Source organism: Delphinapterus leucas, chromosome 3 (assembly GCF_059928025.1).
Source record: "Delphinapterus leucas isolate spDelLeu-1000000601 "Yukka" chromosome 3, BTC_Dleu_Yukka2, whole genome shotgun sequence".
Lineage (NCBI taxonomy): Eukaryota > Metazoa > Chordata > Mammalia > Artiodactyla > Monodontidae > Delphinapterus > Delphinapterus leucas.
Genome location: NC_143131.1, coordinates 13396938 through 13419249, shown reverse-complemented (window position 1 = coordinate 13419249; position 22312 = coordinate 13396938). Strand labels below are relative to the sequence as shown.

Below are 22312 nucleotides of genomic sequence, written 5' to 3'. Positions count from 1 at the left end.
CCATTTTTGAACAGTCTCTAAGAAGTAAATGACTTTTTCATTACCAAGGCGAAAGTTTTAAATGTATTAAAATAGAGGCATTTTTGACTCATCAGGACTGTGTTGTGAATACTAATGCAGTAAGAGGCATGATTCTTCCCAGGAATAGGGACATCCAGCCTTGAGAGCTTGATGGGAAACTTCCTTCTGCTCTTGTACTCAGGAAGAAAGGAGGGGAATCCACAAGACCCTTTTCCAGCTTCTTCACACATTAATGTTATGTTGGGGTCAGGAGGGGTATTCCCTGAGAAGAAGACTCAAAAGTCAACTTGTGTTATTACTCCAGGTTTCATGCATTTGCAAGGCTTATTTTGGAACGTAATTGTGAAACCACCATTTCTCTCATTTTCAAAAACCTTTCATTATGAAAAATTTGTAGCAGGTACAAAAGGAAAGAGAATTGTATGTATATGTACGTGTCACCCAATCATCAACTATCAACACATGGCCAATTTTGTTGCACCTAACCTTTGCACTGCAAATCCCAGACATCATGTCATTCCATACCTACAGTATAGACCTCTAGTTTTCCTTTTAATTTATTAAAAAATCACCAAAAGAATTCTGAAGTCTTTTTTTTTTTTTAAGTTTGGAGGGATAAATAAAATGTTGGCAGTTACACACATTATCTTTCCTCTTTCCTCTGTTGCCTTCTGCTTTTGACATTTCTGCTATAGATCATGGTGGCATGAAATGATCAGGGTGGACAGTTCGTTTCAAGGCACTGGGAAACCGTGAGTTAGATTTTAGAGCAGGCTGCCGAAGAAGGAGACAGGGTGGGGGAAGCTCTTGACAGCTTTTAGGTAGGGAAGTGAATCCCTTCTTGGTTGGTTAAGATGTTCATCCTCCATTAACACAGGGGTCTGAATTGGCAATTTTCTGTAGTGCTTCCAGCTCTGTGATTTTACAAATGACTTTGATAATAGATGTGTAGAACTTAAAAAGTTGAACAAATAGAAGCAGAGAGTAAAATGGTGGTTGCCAGGGTCTGGGGGAGTATGGAACATGGGGAGATGTTGGTTAAAGGCTACAAACTTTGAGTTATAAGGTGACTGAGTTCTGGGATCTAATGTACAGCATGGTGACTACGGCTGATATTGTATTGTACACTTGAAAATTGCTAAGAGAGCAGATCTTAAGTTTTCTCAGCACACACACACAATGGTAATTATTTGAAGTGTTTGATGTGTTAATACTCGATTTTGCTAATCATTTCATTATGTGTATGTATATCAGGCCTCACATTGCACACCTTAAATATATACAATTTTTGTTCGTCAATTATACTTCAGTAAAGCTGGAAAAAAAAGAGGGTTAGTGCTTGATCATAGTTGTGATGGAAAAACAATAAATCCAAAGATTTATTTACAGATTTTACACTCTGAGAGGTAGGAGAGCTAAGGACCCTTTAGCCCAATTTATGTTTGATGGCTACTTAATGTCCTTGGCATCATTTTATTGGAAAATTCCAGGTGACCAATCAGATGATATCTGCATGTAAAGCCTATATTACCAACAATGGAACTGCTTCGATCTGGAGCCAACCACAGGATGTTGCTGTGGAAAAAATATTATCTGCAATTAAACTGAAGCAGGTAATGGTCAGCTTGATAATATATTTAGACTTTTTATTATTTTTACATTGTTTTTTGCCAATGCACCTTAAGTCATTTAGCAGTTATCATATTAGTGGTTGCTAAAAAGAATGGTAATCTTTTACTGTTAACAAGACTTGAAGGTTAATCAATCAGTCCCCCACATTTGTTCACTTACTTTACCCTTTTTGGGGGCCTGCTATGTGCCAACACCACACTAAGTACTAGAGATACAAAAATGAAGTAGTTTTCCTTAAGCTTCTTGTAGACGAACGGAGAGATACACAAAGAGTTAAGCTTCTACTAACACAGTGGGACCCAGGGGGAAAGGCTGCATCTTTGAGTCACCTTATGAATAATTAGGAGTTTGAACTTCCCTGGTGGTCCAGTGGTTAAGACTCCACATTTCCAACGCAGGGTGCATGGGTTTGATCCCTGGTCAGGGAAGTTCCGTATGCCATGTGGCCAAAAAGAAAAAAAAAAAATATTAGGAGTTTGCTAGGTTGGGGGATGGGAAAAGATGACATCCCAGGCTGATGAAGGAGTAGCTACAGAGGCATGAAACTGAAAGGTTTTGTAATTCCACCCTAAATTTGCTGTCGCTTTCACTTAAGAGAATAAGGTTGATATCTTTGTTGTGTTCCCTTTCTTGTATTTTGGTTTTTACTTTAAGGAATACCAGCACTGCTTTCACAAGACCAAACAAAAGCTTAAACGAGATCCAAATGAAAAACAATTTGAATTCAGTGAGATGTATATTTTTGGAAAATTTGAAACTTTCCACAGACGTCTTGCCAAGATAATGGACATCTTTACTACCTTCAATACATATTCAGTCCTACAAGATTCTAAGATTGAAGGACTGGAAAACATGGTCACTAAATACCAGGTACTGTTTTCAAAACTAAATTTGCTACCCTTATCCATAATAAAACGTTAATGTGTTAAGCGAATGACTGTATTCAGAAAGCTTTAAATAATCAGTCTCTAATGTAAAAGATAAGCTCATGGCCCTTAAACAATAAAGAAGTTAAATCTATTTGAGAATTGTGTAATGGTGCTAATATATTCTTTTCAGCTATGTGATTATGAGAATGACTTCCCTATAGCCTAAAATTAATCATTAGCAAAAGCGTTTTCATTAGTAGCACAAGAAAAATGTTTAAATATAACTTATTATTTCATTTATTCATGCAAGAACTATTTCATCAAGCATATACTGCGTGTCAGTCTCTCGTTGACCCTGAGTTCTGAGTGGTTGGTATCTGATTATATCTGCAGTTAAGCATTTATATGGACTCATGTTAAAAAAATAATAGGGATTGGATTTTATTTTAGCTCTACTATTTTTTTTTTTTTTGCGGTACGTGGGCCTCTCACTGTTATGGCCTCTCCCGTTGCGGAGCGCAGGCTCCGGACGCGCAGGCCCAGTGGCCATGGCTCACGGGCCCAGCCGCTCTGCGGCATGTGGGATCTTCCCGGACCCAGGCACGAACCTGTGTCCCCTGCATCAGCAGGCGGACTCTCAACCACTGCGCCCCCAGGGAAGCCATAGCTCTACTATTCTTAATTATTTTGACTTTTGACAGCTTTATGTTGTAAGGATATATGTGTAACTAATCTTAATTTTTAAAGTGGGCACAGGGATCTAATGTTTCGAAGAGTTTTAAAAAACAATTTGCAAACACGATGTGCTTTGCATTTTTAATGTGGATATAGTCAGTTTTTTCTTGTTTGGGGACAGTGACACTAAACCTTAACTTTTTTTGTACTTGAATTTGAAAAGGATCATATAATTTACTGTCACTCATTGATTTTTCTACTCTAAAAGTTTAGGTCGATATAAGAAATCTTTTCATTTCCTGAGTATATCAGATTTGGGGAGAGAAAAAGAAAAAACCTTTTCTATATATGTATAGAAAGTTCTGCCTCTGAATCATCACATGGTTATTTTCTCCTTGGCCTCTAGATCTTGATTTAAATGACCCTCTCAATTAAGTTTTCCTTGAGCTCTGTTTCACCTCAGTCACTCTATGTTACTTATTTTATCACTGTCTGCAATTATCCTGTTCATTTATTTGTGACTTACATAGAGTCCCACCCTCTATATGTAGTGGGAAATATTTTAGGTGAGCTGTATGTAATCTGCAAGGTGGATAATCTATTCTCTGAAACTGACAGTTTTGCAAGACAAAGGTGGAATATGTCCATTTATTTTTCAGTTTGGAATCTAGTTAATTTTTATTCTTAATGAAAAAAATAACTTTGGAGCATATTTAAAAGTTTATCTTTGAAGGAGAAGTTGAACTGTACATCTAAATGCAGATAAAGACTATTCCAACCTGATAAAAATACTGGGGAGAAAAATTGCTTTCAAAATCTAAAGTGAAATACTGATTAAAATGGATGTACCAGAAGGTAGTGAGGTAAAATGTAGATGGTCCATGAAAGTGTAAGGTGAGATTTTCGTGTATTAGAACCAATGTGAGAAGCTCAAAGTGCGGCCATGGAAATGAAACTCAGGGTCCTTGTGTGGATTCAGGGCCCTGTCCACCCCTCTGGCCTCCTCACCTGCTTCTCTTCTCCTCATTCAAAGTACTCCAGACACAGGACAGGTCACTTCAGCCCACCTTAGGGCTTGCAGAGCCTTTTTTCTGGAAAGTTCTGCCTCTGAATCATCACATGGTTATTTTTTCCTTGGCCCCTAGATCTTGATTTAAATGACCCTCTCAATTAAGTTTTCCTTGAGCTCTGTTTCACCTCAGTCACTCTATATTACTTATTTTTTCACTGTTTGCAGTTATCCTGTTCATTTATTTATGACTTACATAGATTCCCACCCTCTCTCCCCGACCGAGGATGTAAATTCCCGAGGGCAGGGATGTTTCTTTGTTCTGTTCATTTCTGTATCTTCCAAGTTTGCTGGCATATAGTAGGTGTGCAATAAATATCTGTCAAGTAAATGATTTAGTAGATTGAGTTTGATTAGTTGGTTTAAAGGTCATGATTAATCAGCTTATTTACTTAATACTCTTAAGTGACCATTAAATCCAATCACAAAGCAGAATTTTCTAAGGGCCGCAAATCTTTTAAAATATAACTTTAAAATGTAGGAATGTAGCTTTTCCATACTTCTTTTACACATTTCCTATAACATGATGGGTAGCTGTATAACATTATATATACACAATTTCTGAATAGACCTAATTTTGTAGTTATACAGCATGAAAGAGTAGGTTGTTTTAACTTGTAAACTTGATTCAAGAAGTTATGCAGCTTACACACTCTTGTCTATTGAGACACCTGAGGTGATGTTTAAATGGAAATACCTTTGAAGAAGCGTTTGTGGAAGCTGGCCCAACATTCTTCATGAAGATTATAGGTCTGTATCAACAGTGTGGGTACCGAGTTTGAGAACGGCTTAGTACCCGGTTAAGAATGATCACAGAGCATTAGAGCTCATTATTCAGAGCAAACAGAACTTTGGATAATAGTATTTTCAAGAAGATGAGTTTCCTAATTTGCACTGTTATAGTCACAGACTGCAGCTTTGGAGGAAGCAATTAATTCTAGAGATTCTTTAAATAGTAGATTATGGTTTGATATTTTATTTAGGACATTTGAGGCTTGGAGGATAGTTTTTCATCTGCAGATGTTATAACTGTGTTCTTCCTAAGTTGTTTGTATTCTGTTAAAGTCTTATTTATGTTCTGAGAAGACAAACTTTTCAATGAAAAATATTTTAGTAAATTCTACTTTGGGCTTGCTTGCTTCCTTCCTCCCTCCCTCCCTCCCTCCCTCCTTCCCTGCCTCCCTCCCTCCCTCCCTCCCTCCTTCCCTCCCTCCCTCCCTCCCTCCTTCCCTCCCTCCCTCCCTCCCTCCTTCCCTCCCTCCCTCCCTCCCTCCCTCCCTTCCTTTCGGCTGCGTCAGGTCTTAGTTGCAGCACGTGGGATCTTCGTTGAGGCATGCGGGATCTTCCCTTGCTCTTCCCTTGAGGCACACGGGCTTCTCTCTAGTTGTTGTGTGCGGGTTTTCTCTTTCTCTAGTTGTGGCGTGCAGGCTCCAGGGTGCATGGGCTCTGTAGTTGCGGCATGCAAGCTCTCTAGCTGAGGCACGTGAGCTCAGTAGTTGTGGCATGAGGGCTTAGTTGCGTCGCGGCACGTGGGATCTTGGTTCCCCACCAGGGATTGAACGTGCGTCCCCTGCACTGCAAGGTGGATTCTTTACCACTGGGCCACTAGGGAAGTTCCCTGGGCTTCTTTTTCTTTTTCATTACTTCCGATGTAATTTGTAAGAAATTTTTAGACAGAACATCTTTCCTACTTTTCAGGTGAGGTTTTTATTTGCTATTTTTCTTCAGAAATACATAAAGTCTCATGAAAATGCTTTCAAAATTATATATTTGAATGCATTCGGCAATATTATACTACCTGTAATATACATGAAGCAATGAGAATAATTAAAGAAATAAGGCTCCTCTTAAGTTGATTTTTGGGGAATGATTGCACAGGTTCTATATTTAAAGGTCATATTTACCTAAGTAATGCAAGAATATTGAAATATTCTCTTATTTCTTTCATAACATTTCAGGGTATTGTTGCCACCATAAAGGAAAAGGAATATAATTTCTTAGACCAGCGGAAAATGGATTTTGAGCAGGATTATGAAGAATTTTGCAAGCAGACTAATGACCTTCACGTAGGTTGGATAATGAAACTCCTGTTGACAGTCTGGTGTTTATTTTTTCTGTTCTGTGTAATGCTGGTTATCATTACCCATTCAGAAGGGAGAGGCATCTTCATCATGGAGGTGACTGATAGCAAGCTTGGCCTGCATTTTGTGATTTCAGATTAATGACTGAAGGCTCTTTTTCATGGATTAAAGGGTCATAAATATAGCTTTGGGTAATGATCTGTGATCACAGACTTCTGCATGTGTTCCATCTTAGATCTTAGAAAATTAACTTTTATCTTCTGTTGAAACAGCATTATTAGAATATAGAAATTTGTTTCCACTTGTTTGTTACTTTAGCAATTATTGTGACCAGAGGTAGCTTGAGCAACTAAATGATCAGCAATGCCTGGCAGATCTCAAAGGCAGGGTTACAGCTGGCCTTGAAACAGTGGTACCAGGACCGGCTCAGCACCTGGACCCCTCTTGGTCTCGAAGCCCCATTCTCTCTTCCTTCTCTTGTCCCTCCTCCCACCCCCGGACCAGCCCACAGGAGCAGCGTATGGCTGTCAGTGGCTTCTGAGAACATATCACGGAACCAGCCTCATCTCCAAGTTCCTAAGGAAAAGGTTGGGTTAGCCAATTCTAATGTGGTGCCTTGTCCTGGACCTGTTAACTGTGGGGTCATATGGTAAAAGCAGAGGGGATGAGATCCACTTGCGTGGTTGGGAGTGTTTATTATCAGCTGAGGAGAACCAGGGAGGGTAAGATTGGGAGACAACCTAACAGGTGTCCACTATAATCAACATGCAGACTTCTTTCCATCCCAGTGAGATCTAAAGTGTGCACCTTTCTGATTATTAAAGAAAAAGGATCATTCTGTTTCTTCTTTTCCAGAATTTTTAGTTTGAAATAAATTTATACACTTCAAGGGAAAAAGAGCTCCAAAGCATTTCTGGAGGGATGAGTTCAGTGTAGGACTCATAATAAAACTAGCAATTCTATGTGTCAGGTCTGTTCTAAGCACTTTACAGATGTTAATTCATTTAATACTCACAATAATCTGATAAACTGGGTGCTCTTATTACCCTCTTTTTGGAGAGGAGGAGACAGATTCACAATGAGGTTAAGTGATTTGCCCAAAGTCACAGAGATGACAAGTGGCAGGCAGTCTGGCTCTAGGATTCAAGTTTTAAACCATTATGCTGTAAGACACATTTCAGGTGATGGGAAGATAGAGTGCCGGTAGTAATTTAAGCATTGATCTCTTTTGGGGGCCGATTCAGACGTAAGGAGTGTGGATCTTGATCTCTTGTTGATGGGCGGTGGCAGATCCTGAGTCTGTGCTCCACGGTCAGTGTTTATTTGTCAAATCTTCATTTGTGTGTCCTAGCAGTTTCTGATCACATGGTACTTCAGTAGTTTGTATGTGGGATATAGGTAGATGGTGAACACCTTGAGGGCAGGAATCGTGTTCATTCCTATTTATGTCTCCAAGGCCTAGGGGATAGGACCTTATGCTACTGGAGAGCAAAGAATGTTTGCTGAATTAGTGTATGAGTTGCGAAATAATAAGGAGTAGATTGCTAAGTGAAATAAGTCAAGCAGAGAAAGACAAATACTGTGTGATATCACATATATGGAATCCAAAAAAATACAACAAATTAGTGAATATCACAAAAGAGAAGCAGACTCAGAGAAATAGAGAACAAATTAGTGGTTACCAGTGGGGAGAGGGGAGAGCGGAGGGGTAATATAGGGGTAGGGGATTAAGAGGTATAAACTATTAGGTATAAAATAAGCTACAAGGATATATTATTCAACATGGGGAATATAGCCAATATTTTATAATAACTATAAATGGAGTATAACCTTAAAAAATCACATCCCAGTCCCACATATATCAGGGGCATCAGATCTGAAAAAAAGCACAGGTTTTACTTTAAATGGAACATAAACGAAATGACCCAATAAAATGTTTATTTTAAGAAAAAAATGGAAAAGAAAGATAATTACTGATAAGGTAACAAAAAAATAGGAACTAGATTTATTGCAATTAAACATGCATTTACTGTACATTATTTATGTATTAGACTTCTATGCTGTAGCTTATGGATACAGAAATAAATCAAGTCGATTTGCCCTCAGAAATCACATCAGACGTGATATGATTGAAATATAAGTACATATATGTTATAGAACAGAGTAATGAATATATTATTAAAAAAGGGCAAAGAGTGGCTAAAATGGCTAATTATAAAAGTATAATATTCTGATATTGTACTGGGAAGTAAGGATCCAAAGATAAGTTGACATATTCCAAAGAAGTTCTAAAGAAACTTATACGGAGAACAGACCTGCAAAACATTACATAGACTCTGAGAACTGCTGCAACCCATAAGGTAGGGTGTGAACCTAGGAGAAAAACAGTTCCATACTGTTGCTTGACTGGGATTAGGAAAGGCTCCAGAGAGGAGGCCATGCTTGGTGTGAGGACATGATTGATGTTTTCCAAGTAAATGGAGTGGAAACGAGAGTAATGGGAGAGCGTTTCAAGACTGTGCCACTTTTTATCATACTGAGAATATAATTTTATAAATGTTTTAAAGTCTGGTTTTTAAGCACTAGTTATAGATACTAATTCCTATTCTTCTTGAATTTTTTTTTTTTTAATTCAACACTTTTATTCATCTTGTCTTCCATCTCAAAAATGGTCCACTTCTCTCCTCGGTTTGCTGACCAGTTTTCCTCTGACTTCTTTTTCCCTTTCTCCATCCACTTTCTCTTAACTAACGTTTTTACACTCTCTCCTTTAAATAATTCACGCACTGTCATGAATTCAGCCTTTGTTTCTGTAAAACTGGGGGGTATATACTGACCTTCCCATGACTCTGGATGTAGTGAGCGGGGGTGATGAGTCTTGGAGACGGAATGGAGAAAACTAGTAACTGTGGCATCTCCAAGATGTGAGACTGGAGGGTGTGTGTGTGTGGGAGCGCGAGATATACTGTCCATGAGTGAGTGATTTGGATCAGGGTTGTGTCCAGGGATCTGCTGTCAAGGGCATCAGGACCTGGGATCCTGTCCAGATTTCGGGCTCATGCTTATACTAATATCAAAGAGATGCAGCGCGTTAGAACCAGGCGGGCCATTGGAAGTCTAGAAGGATATTGTCTCCAGTGGGCAAAGTAAGGCACTGTTTAGTAAAGGACCAGCGTTTGAGGTGGCAAGCCGCCTTAGGAAAAACTGAGTAGGGCCTGAGAGCCCAGAGCTAAGAGGACTAGAAGATTCCACACCAGACTCCAAAAGCCTGAAAGAATGGACCTAAGGCTCAGAGAGAAAAGACTAAATTGAGGTCTTAGGTGTTCATGAAGAGCTCAGTGTAGGCCTTTGTGAAGCCATAAGTTAGAAAAGCAAGGAAAACCAGGTCCAAGCGTTAGGGCTCGGTAAAGATCTACTGTGTCTCAAGTTCTGTATAGTTTATACTCGGATATTTTTATGTCGTGAAAAAATTTGAGTGTTTATTTAGATAGGCTAACTGTACAGTTCTTCAGTGCAAGAAGATTTCTTGATCCTAAGATGTGATGTTTGTGGAAGAAATATCTAGTCCAGTATCCCTGGGGCCTGCCATGGCACCAAACCCTATGACTGCTCTGGCCTTCACGTCCCTCTTTGTTCTGGCTTCTGGACATTTATCTTTCTTTAAGCTTAGATGAGTATTATCTTCTCTGTTATACTTTGTCCTATGTTGTATGTGTTTGCAGAGATGGGGGGCTCTTTTATCTTGTTGCTAAGTAGAATTTTTTGCAATGCTAATTCACTGTTCATAATCAGGCTTTATTCTGTTTTAGAATGAGTTGCAGAAGTTCATGGATGTTACGTTTGAAAAGATTAAAAACACAAATCAAGCTCTAAGTATGTTAAAGAAATTTGAAAGGTAAAAATTTGAAAGACTTTTCTAAGTTCTATTTTCTAAATTGGGATAATATGAACATGGTTTAGCTTACGTTATTATTGCTATTATTATTTCATATTCTAGTGGGAAGGAAACCCTCTCTTGACAATCTGAGTAACAAGGCCACAGTTTTAAAGTTCTTCAGAGGATTAAGAATTTGTTTTATTTCCTCTCAGCTTTGAAGTACCTTGTGACTGCCTATCATAATATCACTTAATGTTTAAGTAATTTTTTTTTTTGCGGTACGTGGGCCTGTCACTGTTGTGGCCTCTCCTGTTGCGGAGCACAGGCTCCGGACGCACAGGCTCAGTGGCCATGGCTCACGGGCCCAGCCACTCGGCAGCATGTGGGATCTTCCCGGACCGGGGCACGAACCCGTGTCCCCTGCATCGGCAGGCGGACTCTCAACCACTGCGCCACCAGGGAAGCCCAGTGTTTAAGTAATTTGAAGAAACTCTTACCAAAAGTTTTGACTAGGTTTTAAGGATTGATACTATTTAAAAAAAAAAACCCAAAAAACACTCTAGGGAATTCCCTGGTGGTCCAGTGGTTAGGACTTTGCACTCTCATTGCCAAGGTCCTGGGTTCACTCCCTGGTTGGGGAACTAAGATCCCATAAGCCAAAAAAAAAAAAAAAAAAAGAAACAAACCAAAAAGCTATAACCTCTCTATTGTGATATGATTGACTGATTCCATTTTGATTTTTTAATATGCTAACACAAATATTTCATTCTCTTCCATCAGCATATGTTTTTACAATAAGTCTTAATAAATAAGATTTCTCAATATCATCCCATTAATTCAAGCCTTTCACTTTAAAAAAAAAAATCAGATTGGATATACCTAATCTTGGAATTGATGACAAATACCGGCGTATCCTTGAAAACTATGGGGCTGACATTGATATGATCTCGAAGCTGTATACGAAGCAGAAAGACGATCCTCCTTTGGCTCGAGACCAGCCTCCCATTGCTGGGAAGATTCTGTGGGCCCGACAGCTCTTCCACCGGATTCAGCAACCAATGCAGCTTTTCCAGCAGCACCCGTCTGTGCTCCAGACGGCAGAAGCCAAGCCTGTGATTCGCAGTTACAACAGGGTGGCCAAGGTCCTCCTGGCGTTTGAGGTTCTCTACCACAGGGCATGGCTTCAGCAAGTGAGTCTCTGCATGTATGCTCTTCAAAGACGACTCCGTAAGAGTTTATAAACTGCTAGCATTTGGCAGCTTTATTCCCATAGAAAGCTGAGTTTGTGGGTATTTTATAAGACAGGGTTGGTTGACTCTAAGTAATCAGTCAAAGAGTGTAATATGTCCCTGAAGAAAAACAATAATTAATTTTGGAAAAAAGATCGTAAGCCAGGTAACAGAAACTCATTTTTTAAAAAATAAATTAGTTATTTACTTATTGGCTGCGTTGGGTCTTCGTTGCTGCGCGCGGGCTTTCTATGGTTGCGGTGAGCGGGGGCCTACTCTTCGACTTGGTGCGCAGGCTTCTCATTGCGGTGGCTTCTCTTATTGCGGAGCACAGGCTCTAGGCGCGTGGGCTTCAGTAGTTGTGGCTCGTGGGCTCTAGAGCGCAGGCTTAGTAGTTGTGGCACACGGGCTTAATTGCTCTGCGGCATGTGGGATCTTCCCAGACCTTGGCTCGAACCCGTGTCCCCTGCATTGGCAGGCGGATTCTTAAGCACTGTGCCACCAGAGAAGCCCCAGAAACTCATTTTTATTTAATTTATAAACTCCTAAGGAAGAAGATCCTGTTTATGGGATCCTGTACCCGGTTGATTAGGATTTCTCTCTCTTTTATTTTCTCCATTGTGTCCGTGAACACTAGTATGCCTGTTAAACAAAGTTTTAAATTTTATTTGGCCATACTAGGTTAATCAAATTATATTTCATACCCTACCAACACTTGTATTTCTTTGTAGATTGACAGGAAGTATTTTGGAGGATAAAATTCAGCCTAACAAGGCCTCTAAAATGGTATCTCATTTTCCTAGTTCAAATTTTGGTGTCTGAATCAACAACAGAGATGTCTCTGTAGTGTTTTACCTTGCTTTTCTAGATAACTGAAGACTGAGCTTGGTAGGTTCATGAAACTTTTATTAGGACAAATAACTGAGTAGGCACGAAGGTATCAGGGAGTGAAGTGGCTTTTGAGAAGTCACCTTTATTGCAGTATCCACTTATCAGGTGTGAGAGATTCATGACCCAAGCATTTTGTTGAACTGACTGTACATCACCACCAAGAACTTGAAAACTCTTTCCTGAGAGTGAAGTTAGGAGAAGAGTGAGAGACCCCACTGTCTTTAGTTTGAGAAGCTCAAATCCATGGAAGAAGATGTAATGACCTTCATTCCCAGAAATGGCCAAGCTAGATACCCTGTGTCTGCATTGAACTCTCTACTAGTAACAATGTTGATCTCTTCTCACAGACTGAAGAAATTCATATAGGACTTGAGGCTTCTTTATTGGTGAAGGCTCCCGGCACAGGGGAATTATTTGTAAACTTTGATCCTCAGATATTAACCTTATTTAGAGAAACAGAGTGCATGTCACAGATGGGTCTGGAAGTTTCACCATTTGCAGCTGCCCTTTTCCGGAAACGAGACATATACAAAAAGAACTTCAGTAACATGAAGGTATAGTACTTTTATTTTTTTTTCCCTTCTTGGCTAGCCCCAGTGTGCATTAAAAAAAATCTGGTGGTGTGTCACTGTTGAGGAGCAGAAAGTGTCCAGGACGACTGTAGTGGAGTGACTGAGGCTAGAATGTAGAGTTGGTGAGGGCCAGGTCATCATAGAGCTTGTAAGCCAAGGTTACACGTTTGAGTGCTCCAGGAAGCCATTAGAGGAATATGAGCAGGAGAAAAGGGCATGATGTCTTTTACAATAAAAATCATTCTTTCTGCTGGGTGAGGAATAGATTCTAAGGGGACAAGAAGGGTCAGTGTGAAGCTAGTTTGAGAGCTGTTGCACCGGTTCAGGATGGAGATGATGGCAGCTTGAACTAGGACGCAGCAGAGCAGTAGATCAGTGAATTAGAGAATGATGTCAACAGGCAGGTTATGAGAGAACTCAAGGATGATCCCTTTGTTTTTGGTGTGAGCAACTCAATGGAATTATTCAGTCGTTATGCTGGTTGTATTCTGTGCACATGTTCAGTAACATGCAGTGGCCCCAAATGGAAGTTCCACTCGTGGAGATGGCAAAGACTGGAACTAGCTTGTTTTGGGGGGCAGAAAGGAATCAATAGCTTCCATCTTAAGTATAAGATGAGTTTTAGAGATCCAAGTAGAGGTGTTATCCATGCAGATAGATATGTAAGTCTGGAGTTGAGTGGAGAAGTCAAAGTTGAAGGCGTATTTTTGAGAGTTATTAGAATACAGTTATTTAAAGTCATTGTCCTGTATGAGACTTCCAAGGAGGAGAATATAAAGAAGAGTAGAGGGCCTACATTAAACCCTGAGTTGTTCCAATATTAACAGGTCTGATAGAAGAGGACAAATATGCTGGTAAAATTAAGGATTGGCCTTTGAGGCAGGTGGAAACCAAGTGTCAAGGAAGCCAAGGGTAAGAAAAACCTCATGATGGAGGGGATGGTCACCAGTGACAAATGCTGCCCAGAGGATGCTCAAGATGAGGTCAGAGGTGCTGCCACAATATTTGACAACATGGAAACCATTGTTACAACTTTATAGTGGCCAATATCATAGGACAAGCCCTATAAGGCCACACATTTGCATAATGCTTTACATTTCAAACTGTTTTCATATTCATTATTCCATTTGGTATTTTCTACAGCCATGTTAGGTAATTGGAATAGAGTACTATTATATTATTTTAGAGATGACAAAACCGTGGCTTAGAGAAATTAAATGACGTAGCCAAGGTCTCATAGCTAGTAAGTTGCAGAGGTAAGACAAGAACCCAAACTTGTAGTCTACTGTTTTCCCACTCTTTCATGTTATATTAAAAAGTTAATATTGGCAATGGACAGACATTCCTCAAATGTAAGCTCATCAGATACTAGTCAGAATGTTGGAATTCCCTTTTAGATTTTTCTTGGATGTTAGAAAAATAACTACGTCAATCTACATATTTGTAAAGAAACAGTTAGTTTTACTATATATAAAATAGGTAAACAACAGGGACCCACTCTAGAGCACAGGGAACTATACTCAATATTTTGTAATAACCTATAATGGAAAAGAATCTGAAAAAGAATATATATATATATATGTGTGTGTGTGTATAACCGAATCACTTTGCTGTACATTTGAAACTAATACAACATTGTAAATTAAATATACTTCAATAAAAGATAAATAAAAAAGGAAAAAGAAAGTAGTTTTATTAAGAAACACTGTTTATCAGAATATAAAATTACTAATGATAATTTTGTCCACAGAATTGCTGTTTCAGTTATCTGTTGCATGTAGCAAACAATCCCAAAATATAGTGGCTTAAAGCAACCATTTCATTATACCTCATGATTCTGTGAATAAAGAATTTAAGCAAGGCTTGGCTAGGTGATCCTTCTGTTCCATGTGGCATTGACTAAGATTACTTAGTTCAGTTGGCAGATGTTTGATCTGGAAGGTCCAAGAAGAACTCATTCTCTGGTTCTTTGGCGGGAATGGCTGGAAGTTTTGCTTAGTTGGGGCTAAGGATTGGAGAATCAATGTGAGCATTCCGGGATGGAGGCCTCAGGGTAGTAGAATTTCTTATAATGTAATTCAGGTTTCCAACGGTGGGTGTTAATGGTAAGCAGGGAGGAAGCCACATGGACTTTTGGACAGTCTCAGATGTCTCATAGCATCATTTCTGTTGTCTTCTGTTGGGCTTCATAAGCCCACCCAGATTCAAGGAGAGGGGACATAGACCCCACCCCATTAAGGGAGGACGGTCAAAGAATGTTTTAAAACCACCACAGCTGTAAATGACAATTCTAGCAAGTGGATTATCATCTGGGTGACATTTATTGTATCTTGAGGTTGAAAGCGTTAAAGGTTCCCACTCACTGCAAGTACCTGGTAAGAGCAGATCTAGTGACATGTTTTGGGGACTATCTCAGGTGTTGCTGAGTCATTGTGCTGCATATTTAACAGTTTTCAGGCTTCTACAGACAAGCTGAAGTAGCTGAGAGTTTGTTTTCTTCATCTATTCCTTGGAAGGCAGTTCAAACTAGAAAGAGATGAGCCAGCATAGACTAATAGTTAAGAATACAGATTCTGAAGTCAATCTGGATTCAAAGCATTATCTTTGGGCAAATTACTTTACCCTTCTAAGCCTCAGTTTTTCATTTATAAAATGGGTGAATAATACCTCCTAGATTAAAGGATTAAGGTAGGAAGTAAAAGGCCTGCTGGAGGCTGATTTAAGAATTTCTTCCCAAATAGAATAAGTGATGAACATTGAAAAAAAGGTAAGCAGTGGATAAACGGTTCAGGAAGTGTATAAGTAGCTGCTAATAGAACCATCAACTTTAGGTGTTTCATGGAAATTGAAAGGATATTACAGAAATTGTGGAAAAGTATTAAATGAAGAAAGGATTACGTAGTCCAATGGGAAATGTTGAGTTTAACACAATTCACAAAGACTGTTGGGCTTCTCACTTCCTTCTTGCAATTTTCTCAGAATCATTACTATTAATTGTGACTGTCAAAGAAGGGAGATATTGTGTACAGTGTTTTCCAAACTTATCCACCCAGGGACCATTTTTCTTATAGAATCTCTTGTGGCTTGCATTTCAGCGTAAACACCTTGGGAAACAGTGATCTAATGACAAAGTAATACCCACACGCACATTACAAAGATGAGCTTAAAAGCAATTGTATTTAAGAAGTGCATTAAAGTTGCTTTCTTATAATTCATTATTATTAATATTAACATTGCCATAAAAGGTAGGCTGGAAGTACTATCAGTCTTATTTAAATATGGTAACATGTGAACAAAATACTGACACAGTTTAACATTATACAGCAGGTAAATTTCCGTGGAGGACCATGAGTTTCTGATCACAAATGCTCGTTCTAATAACAGCTAGTTAATTAATCAGAGAAATATTGATTGATCATCTTCTATGTGCCAGGCACTGTTTCAGGCACATTGAACAAAGCAGACAACATTCTTGTCCTTTAACTTGCTCTTAAGTTCTTTTTCTCTCCTTCTCAGTCGTATTTTATTAGATTAGGAATTTGTGTCTATGGAGAGATTTCTTGCCTGTTCTATTCTTATTATGTTTTGGCTGCTTTACTTGCCAGGCTGCTATTGGAGCCCTGCAACTGGACCCTAAATAAAAGTAATCGTTTTGGATAAAAGTGAGCTATTACTAGACATTCAAAGTGAGATATTATTTGATTACTTCACCCCTATTTCCCTGCAGATGATACTGGCTGAATATCAGAGAGTGAAGTCAAAAATGCCTCCCATTATAGAGCAACTGATGGTCCCTCATTTGGCAAAGGTGGATGAAGCTCTGCAGCCTGGCCTGGCTGCACTGACCTGGACGTCACTGAACATTAAGATGTACTTGAAAGATGCTTTTGCAAAGATCAGTAAGTCTGTTTAAATGGTTATTGTTTTTCAGTTCAAAAGGCTGAGTTTTTAAGGTCTATTGTATAATTTCTTATAGATGTTGTGATATAAATAATGAAACAAGGAGTGATATTCTTAAGCTGTTCCCTAAGGAATTTTTACCAAGTATATGAAGTCGTTAATTTCCTGGAAACTATATATATTCAGTATTTAATTTTATCCCCCGAGGCTAACTACATTTTAAAATTATACTTACTGTTGGCCATTAGACTTTAAAGGAACTTGAGTCATTCAGCTTTTTATATTAATAGGTTAGTGTATTCTGAGACCCCGATTTGAAAGATGTGATTTGGACGCAGCAGACTGCTGAACAGCAGGATACATGGGAAAAGTTTAAGCAAACATTTTTTCCTAATGAGGGATATAATATACTTTAAAATATATGTAACGTGGTGTATTCCATGAAATACAGTTTCCCAGAATGTGTACAAGTATGCTGCAAAGAAGTCTAGGCTCAGATAAGTCTGGGAAATCCAGGTTAATCAAAGTCAGGCAGATTTCTCTTCTGGAGGACTTTTCAGAGCCCTTGATATGCCAATATTTAGTGGTCTCCAAAAGTGGGCTCCTGTAGGTGGCATTTCCCAGAATTCCTTGGCTGCTTACCAGGAAAGCACGTTAACACCTTGTAGACCCTCTGTGGTGGACAGTGGAACACAGGTTGGAACATGGTGATAGAGGGATTGTTCTAGGAAGACTTAGAAATCACCATTCTCCTCTCCTACACAGTGTCCTCACCTGCTCTCCATGCCCTAATTCTCCCCATGTTTTATACCCCAGAGTGCGTCCCACTCCCAAGAAGCCCACTCAGACTATTCTACCACACAGGACCACTTTTTGCTGTGACTTCTGTTTCACATTGGGGCTAAAGAATCTGTATTTTGGTTTCTTCTAATGGTTCTATCTTTCTCCCCATGCTGACTGCAAAAGGCTTGAAAATCAGGCTCTTTCTTATGCTTTTGTATTACTCTGAGTTGGGTTTGTACTAGACACCCAGACACATATGGATTCATAATTGCAATAGTTTTATATAGTTAATCTCTTAACATTTCTTTTTCTCCGTAACCCCTTTCCTACCCTTTGATCCCATCACCTCATTTCTGGGTCACTCCTTCCTGAGCCTCCCTTCTACATACCCCTCGTGATAACTTATTCTCTCTCTCTTTCTCTCGTATTTGTGGCTGCTGAAATAGTACCTAGTCTATTTATAGCCTAATTTTTAAAGAAATTGTCTTATTAGTATGTTTTCACTGTACCTTCCAAGTAACTTAGAGCTCAGAAGGGTCCACCTATTTACTTTCCCACGTGCACTATACTCAAGAATATTTATAGGTACTGGGTTGGGTGGGGTAGAGGAGTGAGGAATTTATGGTTGAACCCTCTTACCCTCTTTGTTTTGCTTTGTAGATTTGGGGACTAGATTCAAAGATAAATTGTGAAGGGGTCTTTGGATATGCATGAGATGTGTTTTAGACTCATTACAATTTGAGAGTTGAATAATATAAAATGCATGAACCGTAGCATTATAAGAATGGAGAAGATCCTCTGAGATGGAGGAATGCTCAGGGTTCGATGCCGGCACAGGAGGAGGGGGCCATGCGAATATGGGCAGATTCACAGAAAGCCTCCTGGGGGAGATGCGTTTGAGTTGACTTCAAGTTTGAGTCAGAGTAAGGCAGACTGAGAAAGCTGGGAAACTGGTTTAAAAAAGAACAGTGTGTTGGGACTTCCCTGGTGGCGCAGTGGTTGAGAGTCCATCTGCCAATGCAGGGGACACGGGATCAAGCCCTGCTCCAGGAAGATCCCACATGCTGTGGAGCAACTAAGCCCATGAGCCACAACTACCGAGCCTGCGCTCTAGAGCCTGTGAGCCACAACTACTGACCCCACGTGCCGCAACTACTGAAGCTCACGCGCCTAGAGCCCGTGCTCCACAACAAGAGAAGCCACCGCAATGAGAAGCCTGTGTACCACAACAAAGAGTAGCCCCCGCTCACCGCAACTAGAGAAAGCCCGCACGCAGCAATGAAGACCCAACACAGCCAAAAATAAATAAATAAGTAAAATTAAAAAAAAAAAATAAAGAAAGAACAGTGTGAGAAAACCAAGTATGAAACAGCTCTATGGAGCAACTTTAATCCTGATTTTGCTACTGAAATTTAATCATGTTGGTTTTTTTTTTTTTTAAACAAAATGCTTAATCTCTTTTATTTTTTTCCAAAGAGGCCCTGGAGTTGCTGATTGACAGGGTCAATGATTTGATCGAGTTCCGCATCGATGCCATCCTTGAAGAAATGAGTAGCACGCCTCTTTGTCAACTCCCCAGGGAGGAGCCACTTACCTGTGAAGAGTTTCTCCAAATGACAAAGGTTATTAGAAGACTGATGTTTTTATTTAAATTTTGTTTTGTGATTCATTTTTCTATAAAGGGCATTTTTGGGAGCATAAATTAAATTTGTTTGCTCTATGCATGACTGGTCTGTGATAGATGTGATTCAAAAGAGGAGCCTTCAGACAATAATTTGAAAATAAAGAGGAATGTACCTGAGGGGTCACGTAGACATGAAGAACAAATCATCTCTTTTCAGATCAGTAGGAGGGAAATTGTCATGGAACACATTTCTCATTTCCTATAGTTTGTGAAGAATAGAGCTATTTTGCTGAAGAGCTTCTAATAAGCTAGGGTTAATTAATAAAATAATTGTTTTAAACAGTTTCTGGGTAGAATTTCTTCTTTAAACGTTTCTGTAGAGCAGCATTTCCCAAACTGGTGTTCTGTGGCACACGGCTCTGGAGCCATTGCTGGGGAAGCTGGAAAAGGCGGGGTCTGTCAATCTGCTTGAGGTAAAGACTGTACGTTCCTTTCCCCATTCAGATTCTCTTCACGTTAACGTTTTAGAATAAAGACCTTCAGAAGGGCTCCTGGGAGTGTCTAGTTAACTTTCTTTAATCCATTATTTCTCAAATTTTAATTTGCATTTTGATTACCAAAGTGAATGATTACCAATATAAAAGAATGCTTCCTCTTGAATATGTTTACTTCTTATAATTCATTTAGTCCTTCAACAATTTTTGTGGAGCTCCTATGCGAACCACTATTTGGGAATAAAACAGTGAACAAAACTGATGCAATCCTTGCCATTGTGATGCCCACCTTCAAGTGGAAGATATAGAAAAACAAGCAAACAAAAAAAGCCAATAAACAAACAACATGCCAGGTGGTGATAAGTTCAATGGAGAAAAATTAAGAGGATAGTGGAGGAACGGAGTACCTGACAGGGAGTTGTGATTTTATGTTGATGATCAGGGATGACTTATGTGATTACATCTGAACATAGGAAGTGAGGGAGCAAGCCATGTGAATATCTTTGGGGAAAAACATTCCAGGCAGAGGGAACAGCAAGTGAAAAGGCCCCGAGGCAGAAGCTTCTTATGGTAGAAAGATGTTGAGTTGAAGTTCATTGAGTATGTTCATATGCTGAGGGGGAAAATCAAGTAGACAAGGAAAAAGGGAATGGTTGGTAAGTATAGTCTCTGGCGAAGCAGCAAACTCAGATTGTGTGATTATGTATTCTTTTTTTAAAAATTAATTAATTTTTGGCTGCATTGGGTCTTCATTGCTGTGCGTGGGCTTTCTCTAGTTGCAGCCAGTGGGAGCTACTCTTCTTTGCAGTGCGCGGGCTTCTCATTACGGTAGCTTCTCTTGTGGAGCACGGGCTCTAGGTGCGTGGGCTCAGTAGTTGTGGCTTGCGGGCTCTAGAGCTCAGGCTCAGTAGTTGTGTCGCACAGGCTTAGTTGCTCCGCGGCATGTGGGATCTTCCCGGACCAGGGCTTGAATCCGTGTCCCCTGCATTGGCAGGCGGATTCTTAACCACTGCACCACCAGGGAAGTCCCTATGTATTCTTAAATAGAAGAATAAACATTGCATTCACTGACAAAGGAGGAAAAGGGGTTAATGATGGAGGCTGATTTGTCTTCTGGATAAGGGCATGGGGTCAGGGCCATGTTGTGGCCTCCATTTGCTTTGTGCTATAGAAATCAAGGTTATTATCTGAGGACGATGAGGGAGGATGGTGTAAGGATTTGAGGACGCAAGAATTTGAGAACACAGCAGTTATGGGGCCTGGTAGAGAAATATGACTGGAGTCATGTAGAATGATCCTTGGGTAGCATTAGGGGCCTGCCTGAGTTTGGGGACCATGAATTTCCAGGACCAACACCTGCCTTGCCATGACCTCTGTGTGCAAGTGGAAAGGGTAGACGCCCTGGTTCATTTGGGTTGGGCTTCTCCTGGGTAGGACTGGGGAAACAGGTGATGGAGCAGACTGTTGGCAAAGGAATGATCGATGTGGGAAATCATGTCCTTAGGGGAGGGTGTGTAGAGTCAGAGGATTTAAGATGAAGGCTTTAAAAAATGTTAGCAATCTCTCAGAGAACAGGGAGCTAGTTCATTGTTTATATGGAATGAGGTAAGCAAGCTTCGCAAACAAACGTCCTCCTGTGTTTGTATGTGATTTGCTGATCAATAATAATAACAAGCACTTCTTGGGTACTTACTTTGTGGCAGGCGCTGTTCTTATCATTTTACATACATTGCCTTTTGGAATTCTCACAACAATCTGAGGTAGGTTCTACCATAATCAGCATTTCACAGACGTGGGAATCAAGGCCCAAGATTTTCCAGAATCACACAGAGCTAGGATTTGAATCCAGGTAGTTTGGTGCCAGAGTCTATACTTGTTACTGTACTTGTTGCTGGACGGCGCTAACTCTATTCCCTCCCTTACCCAGCCTCTGACCTGCATCTTTTTCATAACTGTCTGTAGGCTAAGGATGGTGATTATTAGTTAAGTGAAGTTCTGAGCTGGGAGTTACTTTATACTTTATTTGATGGTAAAGAAGTTTAATAGTTTCAGAACACATCAGAATCTTCCTGTTTTAATGATATCAAAATGCCATATGCCCTACAGCAGTGGAATGGAGGTGAATGTCATGGGTAATGAGGAGGTAAATGAACCATGAAGTTAATGCTTGGAGTGGAGGGTCCATGAGCACATTAGAGAATCTTGAGATGAATCATGGTGGAACTTGGGAAGGAGCTGGAGACTATGACCTACTCACAGTCTATTGCTTTATGGGCTTGTTTTCCAACCAGGTGGTAAATCACTGACTATCTCTCTGTCTGTCTGTCTTGATTAAAGTGCTCCAGTATATTCGTTTATATTTGTTAAATCTCATTCTTGAGAAATGCATAATCCAGTTGGAGGCAGGGGAATATCTGAAATTAATTAGGGGTTGATGATGGACTGTTGGCAAAGGTGAAGAGAGAAGGAAGGCTGGCTAGAGCAGATTTATGTGAAATGAAGGAAACTTCATGGGAAGAGAGGCAGTTCATGACTTTTGGAGTTATTTCCTCCACTGCTGGAGAAGTAAGTGTAATTTTGGTCCATCTATGATCC

The 22312-nt window shown here is 39.8% G+C and overlaps 1 protein-coding gene across 1 annotated transcript in view; it reads left to right on the top strand.

The window, feature by feature from the left end:
- DNAH5 (dynein axonemal heavy chain 5) overlaps positions 1 to 22312 on the top strand; it is a 205660-nt gene that overhangs the window by 13765 nt on the left and 169583 nt on the right. Inside the window, exons 10-17 of the mRNA XM_022581405.2 lie at positions 1512 to 1634; positions 2308 to 2523; positions 6225 to 6332; positions 10157 to 10242; positions 11093 to 11414; positions 12692 to 12898; positions 16644 to 16815; positions 19076 to 19221. Of these exons, the coding sequence (XP_022437113.2) occupies positions 1512 to 1634; positions 2308 to 2523; positions 6225 to 6332; positions 10157 to 10242; positions 11093 to 11414; positions 12692 to 12898; positions 16644 to 16815; positions 19076 to 19221 (1380 nt within the window). The remainder of the gene's footprint in view (positions 1 to 1511; positions 1635 to 2307; positions 2524 to 6224; positions 6333 to 10156; positions 10243 to 11092; positions 11415 to 12691; positions 12899 to 16643; positions 16816 to 19075; positions 19222 to 22312) is intronic.